The sequence below is a fragment of the Dreissena polymorpha genome, chromosome 7 (assembly GCF_020536995.1).
Source record: "Dreissena polymorpha isolate Duluth1 chromosome 7, UMN_Dpol_1.0, whole genome shotgun sequence".
NCBI classification, from domain to species: domain Eukaryota; kingdom Metazoa; phylum Mollusca; class Bivalvia; order Myida; family Dreissenidae; genus Dreissena; species Dreissena polymorpha.
In genome coordinates this window covers 12,539,524-12,554,895 of record NC_068361.1, presented here as the reverse complement: position 1 = coordinate 12,554,895, position 15,372 = coordinate 12,539,524, and the positions used below count along the sequence as shown (strand labels likewise).

At 37.9% G+C, this 15,372-nt stretch overlaps 1 protein-coding gene across 12 annotated transcripts in view; it reads left to right on the top strand.

Annotated features, from left to right (window-relative positions):
* The window catches only part of LOC127837159 (uncharacterized), a 915,490-nt gene extending 901,869 nt beyond the window's left edge, over positions 1 to 13,621 (top strand). For 8 of the 12 annotated variants that reach the window (XR_008029151.1, XR_008029150.1, XR_008029157.1 and 5 more), the window contains one exon: positions 13,471 to 13,621. Coding sequence is in view for 4 of the 12 variants with exons in the window: in XM_052364071.1 (XP_052220031.1) it covers positions 883 to 1,000; positions 1,994 to 2,122; positions 2,513 to 2,671; positions 4,119 to 4,226; positions 6,413 to 6,557; positions 8,256 to 8,417; positions 9,687 to 9,900; positions 11,502 to 11,625; positions 12,617 to 12,718 (1,261 nt within the window). In the remaining 8 variants the exon portion in view is untranslated. Of the gene's footprint in view, positions 1 to 882; positions 1,001 to 1,993; positions 2,123 to 2,512; positions 2,672 to 4,118; positions 4,227 to 6,412; positions 6,558 to 8,255; positions 8,418 to 9,686; positions 9,901 to 11,501; positions 11,626 to 12,616 lie in introns of all 12 variants that reach the window. The other 4 variants (XM_052364071.1, XM_052364070.1, XM_052364069.1 and 1 more) reach the window with 3 other exon arrangements.
* The last annotated feature ends 1,751 nt before the right edge of the window (positions 13,622 to 15,372 follow it).

Here is a 15,372-nt window from a genome sequence, read left to right as displayed (position 1 = left end):
TGCTTTAATGGCAGTTTTTGTTTAAACTAATTTCTTTATTGGACAAATCTAGCATGGGCTAATCAGGGACGAGACTTTCTTTAGATGTCCGTATTGAACATATCTGAAATATAGTACAAGTGAAAGAACTACTTTTGATTTCAGAAATAGTTTGTATCTTAATTAAAATATATCCTTCCCAAAACATTATAATACTGAAACTGTTAAACATGTTCTTGAGAACGGATCACAGTTACACTTCATTTGAACCAATATTTACAATAATTGCAAGATATAGAATAACAAGCCTCACTCTTGGTTACCAATGCTTTCATTTGCATAAAAAAATCAAATCAGATTACTTTCCTTATAATTTAATTTAATTTAAAAATACCTACCCTTCTGTAGAAGCTTCGGCTTTTTTATGGTTATCCTGAATTTCAATAAATCTGGATTATTTGGTGTGTTTTTATCTTTTTTGCATAGCACCGCGAGTTGCGCGACACTATTTTGTTTGGATAATGGTGAGGTTGATTGGCCGCGCGTAAACTAATATGCACCGGTTTCAAAATTATAATCGATTCACGTTTGTAATTGTTTGAAACAACGACGTCATTTAAACGATAAGTAAACAAAAATTGCAAAATCGAAATGAAAAACGATGAAACGAAACTTAATTTTAAATTGTGAAATGTCCGTTTTTGACAGTTTTGAGCACAAACTGTCATTTTTTTGTAAAAAATCGCGGCCGTATAAGATTGAAATGTCTGTGTCTCGTGAATTGTGAATGTCCGTGTCAAAATGTCCGTCCACAGCCAGTCTCAAAGAAAGAAAAAAAGCCATGGCATTAAGCCCCATATTACCAGAGCAAGGCTCATATATGTTTGTTGCTGTATGTTCCAGAGAAGAATTAGACCAACAGTTGTACAAGGAAAAGACTACAGACGGTGAGAAGACCACAAAATCTGTGGCTGGCATAGACATCATGGCAATGTTGCAGTCCATCATTACCGTTCTCAAAGTAAGTTGATGTTCTAACCCTTCACCACGCAGACCTACGCATTTTGACGCTTTTGTTGTCCCGTAGAAAATCAAATAAAAATTAAAGACCTCGCTCGATTAAAGTTTTAAGGCTTCATTTCCAACCTTAAGATACTGATGAGATGCAGTCAGAATTAAACCTTTACAGCTTGCGAGTTGCTTGCGGGCTACTCGGGTTTGATGCTGGATACATATAGTCATTAACCAGGTTTTCCGAAGGAAAAAACTGGTTATTAGATTGGCGAATGCGGGCGGGCTGGCTGGCTGGCTGGCGGGCTGGCGGGCGGGCGGAACAAGCTTGTCCGGGCCATAACTTTGTCGTTCATTGTGAGATTTTAAAATCATTTGGCACATTTGTTAACCATCATAAGACGGTTTGTCGCGCGAAAAAATTACGTCAATATCTCCAAGGTCAAGGTCACACTTTGAGTTCAAAGGTAAAAAATAGCCATAAATGAGCTTGTCTGGGCTATAAATATGTCATTCATTATGAGATTTTAAAATCATTTGGCACATTTGTTCACCATCATGGGACGGTGTGTCGCACGAAAGAATCACGTCAATATCTCCAATGTCAAGGTCGCCACGACTAAAAATATATTTATTTTAAAAAAAACTTACAAAGGGGGTTAATTTTGTTTGTTCATTTCAAAAGTTCAGTTTGATTTGTCTCCCTTTATCAGATTTTTTTTCACAATGAAAACCTGGTTTTGTGACAATTTTGTCCCTTGTTTTAACTTTGCTTTTTAGTTGCTTTCTTCAACCAAGCGTGTTAGAGTATAAAATCTTGGTGAAATCTCAATTACAAAGTGTGCGTATAACAGTTAATTTCTTGCAAGCCGTAGCGTCTGGTGAGTGACCATTGAGCCATCTTCTTTTAAAAACTGGCCTTCATTTTAATTGTGAAGTGTAGTACATGCATTAAGCCCAGTTTTTCCAGAGCTCAGCTCATATGAATATGCTATACTTACAGAACATGAAGAATCCCCCTGACAACCCTATCTCAACATTGGAACAGGCTACCACACAGGCTCACAGCCTTATCAAGATGGAGTACCAGCCAACGCCTGTGGTACTGTCCAACTCTCGACAATACTTCATGGTGAGTCAGTTATATTATTTAATATTCTTGTTATGTGTGTTTGTTGATGAATGATGGTGGGTCCCTTTAAAACCAGTTTGCTTGAATATATGGGTCTCCCTGTATGGACTATGAGGTTTCATGCATGTGTGTACAGGGTCATTCCAGATTATTCTGTGCTTTCTGCACAGGCTTATCAGGGACATCACTTTCCACATACATCGAATTTTCACTAAGAAGAGACTTCTTTAAAACTAAACGTACAATAAAAGCAGAATTTGTTGTCCCTGATTAGCCAACGCAGGCTGCGCTGGCTAATCTGTGATGACATTTTACGCACATGCATAAAACCCAGTTTTCGCAGAACGCGGCTCTGTTAAATGAAGAAGATGTGTACAATGTATTTTTCAGGCTGCCCTGACATTTGGTCCCACGGTAGTAGGTCGAGGATGGGGTGTGACCAAGAAAGAGTGCAAGCTGAACACGTACCAGAGTGCGAAGGACCGACTGGAGACCAAAACCCTTGATGAACTCGGGGACTCCATGGAGCCCATAGAAATACCTGAAACGGTGGGCCGAGTTTGGGATTTTTTATGCCCCTGGATCGAAAGATCGGGGGCATATTGTTTTTTGTCTGTCCATCTGTCCGTCCGTCCGTTAAAGTTTTGCAATAACTTTTGCATTAATAAAGACAGCAACTTGATATTTAGCATGCATGTGTATCTCATGGAGCTGCTCATTTTGAGTGGTGAAAGGTCAAGGTCATCCTTCAAGGTCAAAGGTCATATATATGGCTTCAAAGGGGCGCAAAAGGGGGCATTGTGTTTCTGACAAACACATCTCTTGTTTGAATGTTTAACTGTGGCCTGGCTTAAGTCTTAAAATAAAGAATTTTCTTTATACACACATGTATGTGAATATTCAAGAATTGTTTTATTTTAAAGTCGAACTTGGCATTTACTGCATACATCTACATCATTTTTCATGTAGAACATTATGTTAAGCACACTCTTATTATTAGTAGTAGCCTGTATATATTCAAATGCTGGACGTCTAAGAATGGATTGGTAAATACGAGCCTGGGTTTTCATTCTTTAACCAAATCAGAAAGACTAACAGGCTTAAGTTATCTTGATGATTTTTAGGTAAAATTAGTACACACTTATTTTTTTTAGGTAAAATTAGTATACACTTATTTGGGATTTGCAACGAAAAGTTCATGCTTCTCCATAGCTATTTTTAAAGATATTATTTCCATCTGTCTAATATTGCATACATCACCACATGTTTACTTTATCCAATTAAACATAGGGCATGTTCTAAATTAAATAGCAACTAAAAAAATAAAAATAAAATTGTTTCACCTCTAAATATGTGGTGTCTACAAGCAAATATTTGATTCTGTAACCATCGAAACCACTTCTATTTCTGGTAAATACTCTGCCATTTCAGCAAATCTCAACATTATCAGATCAGATCATTTTACCATACCTGTGGAATTATAATATCAGGAAAACATATTTCATGAAGTCACTGACGTTTCAAAGAATGTCATTCACAGTGAAACCCACTCATCAAACATTACTGAATGTTGAAAAGATAATAATATTTTACCATACCCTGTGGAATTACTGTAAAATCATTTATATTCATTAGAATAAAACAAAAGTTTCTTTGGTGGGCACAAAAATAAGTGGATATCTGATTTTGGCATAAAAAACGACTTAGGAATTTGTGTGGGTCATTTTCTGAAGTGTTTGTAAGACTTGTCTGCAATTAACATTAGTCTACCCATGAGGTCAGCAAAAATTAATGTCCCACCAATAATAATGCATTCACAGTATTATAACAGGAAAAACACTTAATTAAACCACTTCCATTTTAGGAACATCATCTGCCATTCACAGCGAAACCAAACGTCTTTATACCTAGTATAAAACTGAACATATCATTTGACCAAACGCTGTGGAATTATTTTATCTGGAAAAAATCTGGAATGAAACTGCTTCCATTTTAGGAACATCATCTGCCATTCACAGCCAAAGCCAATGTGTCCAAGCTGAGCATTGAAGAGAGGTTCCAGGCTCTTGTACAGGCTCTTGCTGGCGGGGCCACGTCACCTAGGGTAAGTTGTAGAGGCAGTTTGGCATGATATTTTTAATGTAATATTTGATCTTTTCACTATTTAATAGTTTATCTTCCTGAAGTAACATTTCCTGTGAAAGAAAGAAGGATTAGCTTCAGGAAAGTGTTTCAATCTGTTTTCAAGTGTTTTTGTCCCCTACCGGTGAAACCGGAGGGGACTTATGGTTTGCGCTCTGTTCGTCATTCTGTCTGTCAGTCCGTCACACTTTTCTGGATCCTGCAATAACTTTAAAAGTTCTTCATATTTTTTCATGAATCTTGAAATATGGACATTTGGCAATATGAAGATTATGCATGTCATTTTATTTCGTTCCTACGTCAAGAATTCTGGTTGCTATGGCAACAAATATTTTTTTTAATCTGACAATGGTGGAGTTTCACCGGTAGGGGGCCATATTGCTTTCCAATCTATACAAAGCTACTTGGCCTGAAGGACTACCAATTAATCTACTTGCCAAGGGCAAACTGCCAACCACTAATTTTTATCTCTGAAAATATTAGTAAGAGTTGGTCATTAAAGCCTTTTAGCAACTGACCCCTGCCTGCATGGTAATGTTTACAGTCAGCAACTGACCCCTGCCTGCATGGTAATGTTTACAGTGAGCAACTGACCCCTGCCTGCATGGTAATGTTTACAGTGTGCAACTGACCCCTGCCTGCATGGTAATGTTTACATTTAGCAACTGACCCCTGCCTGCATGGTTATGTTTACATTGAGCAACTGACCCCTGCCTGCATGGTAATGTTTACATTGAGCAACTGACCCCTGCCTGCATGGTAATGTTTACAGTGAGCAACTGACCCCTGCCTGCATGGTAATGTTTACAGTGAGCAACTGACCCCTGCCTGCATGGTAATGTTTACAGTGAGCAACTGACCCCTGCCTTCATGGTAATGTTAACAGTGAGCAACTGACCCCTGCCTGCATGGTAATGTTTACAGTGAGCAACTAACCCCTGCCTTCATGGTCATGTTTACAGTGAGCAACTGACCCCTGCCTGCATGGTAATGTTTACAGTGAGCAACTGATCCCTGCCTTCATGGTAATGTTTACAGTGAGCAACTGACCCCTGCCTGCATGGTAATGTTTACAGTGAGCAACTAACCCCTGCCTGCATGGTTATGTTTACAGTGAGCAACTGATCCCTGCCTGCATGGTAATGTTTACAGTGAGCAACTGACCCCTGCCTGCATGGTAATGTTTACAGTGAGCAACTGACCCCTGCCTGCATGGTAATGTTTACAGTGAGCAACTGACCCCTGCCTGCATGGTAATGTTTACAGTGAGCAACTGACCCCTGCCTGCATGGTAATGTTTACAGTGAGCAACTGACCTCTGTCCGCATGGTAATGTTTACATTGAGCAACTGACCCCTGCCTGCATGGTAATGTTTACAGTGAGCAACTGACCCCTGCCTGCATGGTAATGTTTACAGTGAGCAACGGACCCCTGCCTGCATGGTAATGTTTACAGTGAGCAACTGACCCCTGCCTGCATGGTAATGTTTACAGTGAGCAACTGACCCCTGCCTGCATGGTAATGTTAACAGTGAGCAACTGACCCCTGTCTGGTAATGTTTACATTGAGCAACTGACCCCTGCTTGCATGGTAATGTTTACATTGAGCAACTGATCCCTCCCTGCATGGTAATGTTAACTGTGAGCAAATGACCCCTGCCTGCATGGTAATGTTTACAGTGAGCAACTGACCCCTGCCTGCATGGTAATGTTTACAGTGAGCAACTGACCCCTGCCTGCATGGTAATGTTAACAGTGAGCAACTGACCCCTGTCTGGTAATGTTTACATTGAGCAACTGACCCCTGCCTGCATGGTAATGTTTACAGTGAGCAACTGACCCCTGCCTGCATGGTCATGTTTACAGTGAGCCTTGCTCATGGATAAAACGACTTATTGCATGTGTTTAAAGTGTTGTCTCATATTAGCCTGTGAAATTTGCACAGGCTAGTCAGAGACAAAATTCTCCACTTTTATGATATTTTCTGTTAATAGAGGTCACTTCATAGCAAACATTTAGTTAATGTGGAAATTGTTGTTCTATATTAGCCGGCATGGACTTGACAGGCTTATCTGGGACAACACTTTACACAAATGCATTAATTCCCATTTTCCCACATCGATGCTCAAAATTACGCTTTTACTCCAGCAAACCACCCACAACCAGATTGATGTATTCTCTCTCCAAAACAACCTCATTCCCATGCTTGTGGTCAGGAAGGCCCACGAGAACGATGACGAGGACAAAACCATGATCGCTGAGCTGTATATTAAGAAGATCCTCATTGCATCTGGTAAGGCACTTGGCTCTGCCAAAACACTGAAATATCATTTACTTGTATTAACCCCCGCCAAAGGCTGAGGGATATAGAATTGGCGTTGTCAGTCTGTCTGTCAGTCTGTATGTCTGTCACAAAATAATTTTTTGCGAGTAATAAAAAATTCAACTTATTGGCTTGTATTCACTGGTATGAAATTTCTTGAGGGGTGTGATTTTTCCAGAGATTTCCACGGATAGAGTTGTCCTGGGCTTATTTTTGCGTTTGCGTAATTGCGTAAAAAAATGGGGGAGGTGCGTTCAACTGATTCTGCGGCCTGAGAAATCAGCGGCCCGCGAAACCTCTCAGCATATTACACTGGTAGATTGTGCCTTAGTATTTTTGAAACTAGCATGTCATTGGCTGTAGTTTCCCTATCTTCCAATTTAAATTGGTCTTTTAAAATGTTTTTCATATTTGTTTGCTGATAGGTTTGCAAATGGCAACTTTGTGAAGCAAATATGAAGATTATTGAACAAACAAACAATTCTAACAGAATCTAGGAGATATAAAAATTATTGTGAAGTAAATTTAAATGGGAAAATAGCAAATTTTCATGAAACCTGGTCAGAACATTTGTCCCAATAAAGGATCAGCTGAGATTGAAACTTGGTAATGTCATGTGATTCTAAAAACTAGGTCACTAGGTAAAAAAAGTTAATACTCTACAAGTAACCTTTTGGTCCAATCTTCATTTAACCGCTCCCATTTCTCTAAATTGTCTAGATTCTTTGAGTCTCAGGTGAGAGCCATGAGTGCCTAAGGGCCAATAGCTCTCTTGTTTGTATTTGTATGATATTATTTTTTAGTGCCATACCTCGGAACCGATACAAGATTTTAACATGAAACTTCATGGGTGTATAGAGATGAATTCAAGTGCCATGCGCAAGAACCATGACCTTACACCTTCTTAAATAAGAATTATTGACCTTCGTTTTTTTAAATGCTCTTTTCTTAAGTTCGGCATTCATCAATAAACACAATTTATATGTCACAGGATATCAATTCAACAGATTGCGTGTTTCATACGAAGTGGAAGGACAGAAGAAGTGTAACTGCTTTCACCGATGAATCATAATCCTACACTTTCTTAAATACAAGTTATTGCCATTTGTTTATTGTCACCGGAGGGGACTTATGGTTTGCGCTCTGTCTGTCAGTCCGTCCGTCTGTCACACTTTTCTGGATCATGCGATAACTGTGAAAGTTCTTAATATTTTTTCATGAAACTTGGAACATGGATAGATGGCAATATGGACATTATGCACGTCATTTCATTTTGTTCCTACGTCAAAAATTCTGGTTGCTATGGCATCAAATAGAGTAGAAATACTGCTGAAAATGGTGGTTTTCTGGATCCTGTGATTGCTTTAAAAGTTCTTTATATTTTTTAATGAAACTTGGAACATGGATAGATGGCAATATGGACATTATGCACGTCATTTCATTTTGTTCCTATTTCAAAAATTGTGGTTGCTATGGCAACAAAAAAAAATAATCTGAAAATGGTGGAATTTCTGACAATGGTGTAGCCGGTAGGGGACCATATTGCTTGACAATAGCCTTGTTTAATACTATTTTATTTTCTGAAGTTCTTCACTCATTCATGAACAACATTTGTTGGGCAGGGAACAGGGAATGTCAATTCAATTATTTTTCTTGTTTCATATGAAGTTGAAGGACAGAAAAAGCGTGACTGCTTTCACCGAGTGTATGACCTGGCCGTTGATGTGCTGACCAGCACGCCCTCCGAGCAGATCCTCAGCCAGCACAAGAGGATCACAGATGAGGAGGTGAAGGACCCCAGGCTACTGGACCTCATCATAAAGGGATCTGGTATGTTCAGGACTTCCTAAAAAAATTCCTTAGCCAATTTTGATCTGCTATGGAAAAATTTTGGTCATTTTTTTGCTATTTTCTAGGTTTTATGAAGAAGAAAAAACTGTAGTCAAATAGAATTTTCTATAGCCAAACGTGTCAGCTTCTAGTCATTTGCTAATTTTGCGAATTGCAGAATAAGTCCTGACGTTGTATTCTTGTTGTATTGTGCAATTGTTCCTCTTCCAGTAGTATGGTTGGATATCACATTGTCTCCAGGTCAGCCTTAGGTCAACATCAAGGAATCTGGTACATTGGGTGTTGTTGTATCTTTTTATGGCATTATTTTAGCTTGTTCTTGGAAGACTTAGTATAATGCACATTTGTAAAGTGTCAGCCCAGAGTAGCCTTTCGGCTTTTATGTAATCTTTCCTATATTTAGCATAATAAAATATGTCTTTGTTGTCATTAAAGTAGGTGGTTGACAGAAAACGTCTATAAAACTATCAAAGTGCAACAATAGTTGTGTTCACTTTCTTGCGACAGGAACACCTAGTATCATGTAGGAATCCACTCTGCGTTTAAGACTGCATGTTGAAATCTTTGTTGAAGTCACATTTTTTAATTTTCTTAAAACATCTCTTACTGTGAATTATTTTTTTTCCATTTACGTACATTCAGAAATCCCAGTAACTCATTATTGAGGGTTGAGCTTGAAACTATTGTCTTTAAAATAAATTAGTACCCTTGCAAAAAAATCTCAAAAGGAAGAACTGTTGCATCATTATTTTTACAGAAGCGCACAATCTGCATGTGAACCAATAAAATTTACACTGAAACTGAACATAACAGCAAAAAGGCATGTAAAAGAACGTTAAGATTGGTTTGTGGAAATTTGTTCACTGAAGTACCAGTCCACTCCTGACCATGCTACTTAAAGACCCCTTATCTGAAGATGTTAGTCCCAGAATTTCCGCAATTTCAGAGTTTTTCATGTTAATTTTCCACAATTTTCACGGTACCGGTACTTTTTTATTGGGCCATACAAACCACTGTTATAAAAAAATTGTAAGCAAACACAATAGTTTAACACTTAACCCTCGAAATTCATCACATCCACTGCCCACTTACAGCACAAACATTGGAATCAAACTGTTTTTGAAGATTGTAAATCGGGAAATGATTTCCATCCAATACCCTTAGTCTGAGGGCACTGTGCTTTTATCAAATCCCAGCCCAGTTTCATGCTAAACCCTCCACATTTATCAAATCCACCACTCATTCTAGCACGTACGGTGGAATCGAACGCCAGCGCCCTGAAGAGGATTGGTTCCAAGCTGGACGACGTGTTGACTCGGGACTGGCGCGATCTCGTGATCCTCGAGAACCAGGATTGGATGCAGGACCGAGAGCGTAACGCGTTCTGTATTCTGCAGTTCAGCTGCACCCAGAACAACCTGCTCCTGCAGTGGGAGTGTGACTGCGTCGAAAAATATTTCAGGTGGGTCCAAACTGTCATAGGGTTAAAGGGACCTTTTCACAGATTTTGGCATGTATTGAAGTTTGTCATTAAATGCTTTAAATTGATAAATGTAAATATTGGATCTAAGAATAAAATTATAAAAAAGAAAAAAAAATGTAACCATTAACAGGGCTCGAACCTCTGACTCATGGAGTCCTGGAGAAAAAGTTAACCATTAGGCCACTCAGCCATCCGTGCTTAAACAGTGAAAGATGTATTTTATACTATATATAAGAAGGAGGGCATATAGTGATCGGTCTGTGACTCTGTGTGTTTTGGTTTCGAAAAATTCTCATAACTTCTATGTAACTTGTATGTCGCTTCAGATAGAAAGGTCATATTTGGCATGCATGTGTATATGTACAAGGCCTTTCCATACGCACACAAATTTTGACCCCTGTGACCATGACCTTTAACTTAGGGTCCGCGTTTAGGTTTCGAAATCTGCATTTAGGTTTTGAAAAAAGCTCATAACTTCTATCAAGCGATTATAAGGGGCATAAGTCATCCTATGGTGACAGCTCTTGTTACTACAGATATTGAAATTAAGTGTTGCATAAGTGTTCAAGGTCTTTCCTGTCAATATCCAACCAATCCTGAAACTGTGACCAGCATATTTGCTGAAATTCGCCCCCCTTTGTACAAATAAAAGTCTGGTTAAAATTTGCATGAAGGTAACAAAATGAAATTCTTTGTTAAGTTTGTGCATTCAACAACTACATATCTACGTGCCCCTTGGATGTGTTTTTTGGTGAGTGATTGCATGCATTGACTCCTCTCTAGCTGACATGCCTAGCTAGCATGGAGTTGCATTTTGGATCAAGGTCAAGGTCACCGATGCTGAAAAAAGATCAAAGATTTATACACTTACCAGCTTCAGTACGGAAACATTGTGCTGAAATGGCATGGATAATGTGCAGAATTCAGATGTTATCTAAACATCATTCATACATATAAATTTATTTTATCCCAAGTTACTTATGATCATGGGTCATTTCTCAGCAGATGGTCAGTTTATTGCTTTAAGATTGTTCATACGTACAAAGATATTTTATCTCAAGTTACTTGTGATCATGGGTCATTGCTCAAAAGGTGGTTATGTTTGTCCCCTACTTGTGAAAATGGAGGGTGCTCTGTCTGTCAGTCTGTCTGTCACACAATATTGAGATTATGCACGTCTTTTCATTGTGTTCCTAGTCAAGAATTCAGGTTGCTATGGCAACAAATAAATAAAAAAAATCTGACAATGTTGGAGTTTCACTGGTAGGGGACCATATTGCTTGGCAATCTCTTGTTTAAACTTAAAAGTTATTTGACCATCTTTTTAATAACCTAAGAGTTAGTGGCTGTATTTTACTCAACATAGTTATATGTTGAAGCATAATCCATTGTTGGACACTTCAGCTGTTGAGAAATTAATGTCTTAAGATTCTCATATTTCAGATCAAAAGATTTTACCCCAAAAAAGTTTGTTTTTACACTTGATATCTAACGACTCGACTGTTTGAATGCAAAGCATTCTGGCCACATTCCCTAAATAGTAGGAAAAAAAACATGCTCGGTGTATGGTGTATTTGCAGATGCATGGTTAGCATACAGAAGCAGTTGATGGGGGAAAGCTATGGCTCCAACAAGGTAGCTGCAAGAAATCTAGCCTGTGCAGATGCCCTTTTTAAACTGTACGAAACCCAGGAAGTGTTGTGTGTAAGTATATGAATCCTGAGGAAAAAAGCTTGCATAAAAAAGTGCATGATGATGGTCAGTTCTGTTATCCAAACTCAATGCCTGTCAAATCCAGGGGTGTTCTCATCCATACATTTGATTTTTCGATGTCACACTTGTAACAAATAGTTTTTAACATTGCTGGATCCATATACAAATGAAGAGTTTCATTGAATTAAAAGGGAAGGGGCAGTTTCCTCCCCTGTTGTGGTTCTTAAATCACAACCCTGCAAATCCGATTTATGGAAAAAGGTTTAGTCAATATGTTTATTTATATGTGAAATGTATCAATTATATGTGATGTAATATTATTATACATTAGTTTTTGTTTCATGTATGGTACCATATTATTTTCAGAGTTATGTTCCCATGAGTTTAGGCAAATTTTGCATATGTATCATCAATGTATATGTATACTTTGTGTTCCAAACTATTCTGTCACTTTTCTGTGTACTGAAACAAAACCTATAAGGAGCATTGTTAATAATTTTTGTAATTGTAAGAGATTATTTTTTTTTATGTAACACGCTTTGTTGCTGTGGTATGTGGCCTTGAATATTGAATTTGATTCATTGACTCATCGTTTAGCTTTTTGCTTTTGTGTGGAAAAAAAACAACAAGCGAGCGATAGCTATTTAAGATTAATTCTACTTATACTAAAGTTTTGCGCCTGCTTGAAATAAGTTATTGCGGGGTATTTGTTATCTTGATTGAAAATACTAGTTTTACAACAAGGTTACGTACAAAGGAACACAAAAGTTGTCGTGGCTTAGTAGATATGTCGTTCCCCTAGCGACCTGGAGGTGAAGGGCTCGATCTCATCTGTGGGAGTGTTCTTTAAATCTCATTTTAATACACCAAGTACTGGTTAAACCCAGCAACAGACTGGAAAGCATTCAAAAAGCCTTCCGCTTTTGATGCAATAAAGCTAAAATAAATAGACATGAATTAAATAAACACAACTTACTTTCAGATGTCGCAACGGCCCGATGACCAGCTGAACAGGATCTCGTACGAGAGCATCAAAGAGAAGGCGGAAAAAATGCGTAAAGTGTCGGGGAAGAGCCGATCATGAAAACAGATGAGGAAGGCAATCGCCTTCCGAATACGTTCATCATGAAAGCTCTCACAATGACGCTTGATGAGAAAATCTCCAAGCAAAGGGATTTGCGAGAGGTGGTGTTCGGTCCGGGTATCGAGCTCGTTGAATCGCGAGAACTTCGTTCATACGGCCGTGAGAAAAACCTTCGCTCTGACGTCCGCCAGCATCAGGGGCAGCCGTATCTGATATTCTACGACAAGCTGGACTGGCAGGAGATTGTGAAGCTTCTGCGGACGCACTCCGGGCCGTACGGGAAGTTCCTGCGAGTGGATAAAGCGACTTTGCCGAAGCATTCCGACATCGAGAATGTCGTGATGAAGGATTTGCCGATGGCGGACTCCCCGCCGACCCCTGAAAAGTGCAAACAGAGTTAAGCTAGTATTGCGATGTTCATATTATAGGACAAAATAATGATTGAAATAGTGTTGTCTGATAGCTGTCATTGTTTCAGAATATTGTTTCCTGTCCATTCTAATGTTAAGCATGGGATTTGGTGAAAACATTTCAAAAGAAGCTAAAAGATTGTGATCTCCTTTAACTATTGGAAACTCAGCTTTAAGGGCTAAGAAAAACACATGATGGAAATACAAGCACGGCTTTATCTGAAATACATTTTTTTCTAGAAACAAAGCCCCTCATGCTCGTGATTTTACAAAGTAATAAACAGTTATGATTTAAACAAATGAATAAGATTGAATGTCTTTTATTAATACTTAATAATCAAGGTTTTTTTAATATGTGAATTCCTTTAGAAATTTTTCTTAGCTTTCTGTTTGCCATTGATATGTTTTAAATGTTGCTACATCATTCAAACATGATAATGAGTGTTTAAGATTCATGATTAGAACACGCTTAAAAATAAATAGCTTTTTTGTATGTTACTGTTATTGTTGTCTTTTAGAAGAAGTCTCGTGGTTTAACCCTCAAAAGCTTGCCTACTGTACTTGCATCTGCGTTGACATCGGTGTTATTTTCAATCTCAGATTAAGACTACAAGTGCCTTATTTTAGGCAGATTGCATCGAACAGCTTGGGCTTGTTGACCTAGTCCATAACCTGTGAGAATCAGGCTGCATTAGTGTCTGGCAGATTATGTTTTATGGCTTTATTGAAAACTGTGCAAAACTAGGGATTACACCAGAAACAACATCTTTTGTGTGCAATCATCTTCAACATTGGTTAGATCTTTGTACCGATGAAACCGATGATCATTTTTAAACTTGCATAGTTCGAATTATAAACTTGGGCATTTAGCGAAGATGAAAAAAACTTAATGAATATTCTAGCCTCTAATTTCTCCCAGCGATAAGTGTTAAGAAAATGCTGCTGCTGATGTGATGATGATTATGACGATGATGATAATGATGAAGATGATGATGAAAAAGATTATGATGATGGCGATTATGATGGTGATGATGATAATACTAACGCACCAAAATATTTGCGATTCAACCATACAGTTTAAAATACCTGAGTATTTTTCAAAGTGCTTGATACTTAAGTTGTGCACGTTTGGAACTCGAACCCACGACGCTGGAATACTAGTGCGACTTTTTTAACTGGCATAGTGATTTAGTCCCTATTTATAATGAAACACTTGGATGTTGCTTCAACCGGGGCATTTTACCTTATATGGCCTTAGTAAAACTTAGTTTACAATCTCGAAGTCACATTTTTACTTCAATTTTTTACTATTTAATATACTTAAAATAAGCTTTATGAAAAAAATGCTGTTTTCGACAAAATGCGTTAAATGCAGTAAAACAATCAGCAAATACAACCCTGCTTTTGCATCCAAAAAGCCGGCATTACTGGTGCAATTTGATCTTATGTTGGTATTGTAATATTTAAAGGTAAACGTTCGAAAAGATAATTATAATACCATGTAACAGGAATCAATCTTTGAAAGGCCCAGGCTCTGTAATATACATGTTCAAGATATCGCAGTTAGAAACAAGAAGAAGAAGATGATGATCATATAATAATAATAATTATAATAATAATAATAATAAAATCAACAATAACAATCATCATCACGACCCCCACCATCATCATCATCTTCTTGTTCCTCTTCTTTTTTTTCATCATCATCATCATCATCATCATGCTCCTCCTCCTCAACATCATCACCATCAGCAGCAGAATATGCATCATCATTATGATCATCACCATCATCAACATCGTCATCATCGTCATAATCATCATCATCGTCGTCATCATCATTATCATCATCATTATCATCAATATAAAGATTATGTTGTTATTGTTGATGATGATGCTTGGAATATAAAGATTGCGTTAGGATCCCAAACAATATATTTAAAATCCGCTTATTTACTTTTAAACTGATTCGCCAGTGTGAAAGATGTCTTTCGTGTTCATGTTAATGACACACGTTTGCCCTAAACATTCATTGCAATACTATTTCTGGGTTGTTGACACTGATCAATATAATAACAATAAAAGCTTTTTTTCATTTTTACTAGTCATTTATTCACTGATGTGTGTGTTTGTTGAATACTTAATGCAGAATGTTGTTCTGGTGAATAATAAATACTCTTACTAGAATCAAGTCTCAACATACGATGACATACAGAATACAATGTAAATAACTTGTTTATATGATGT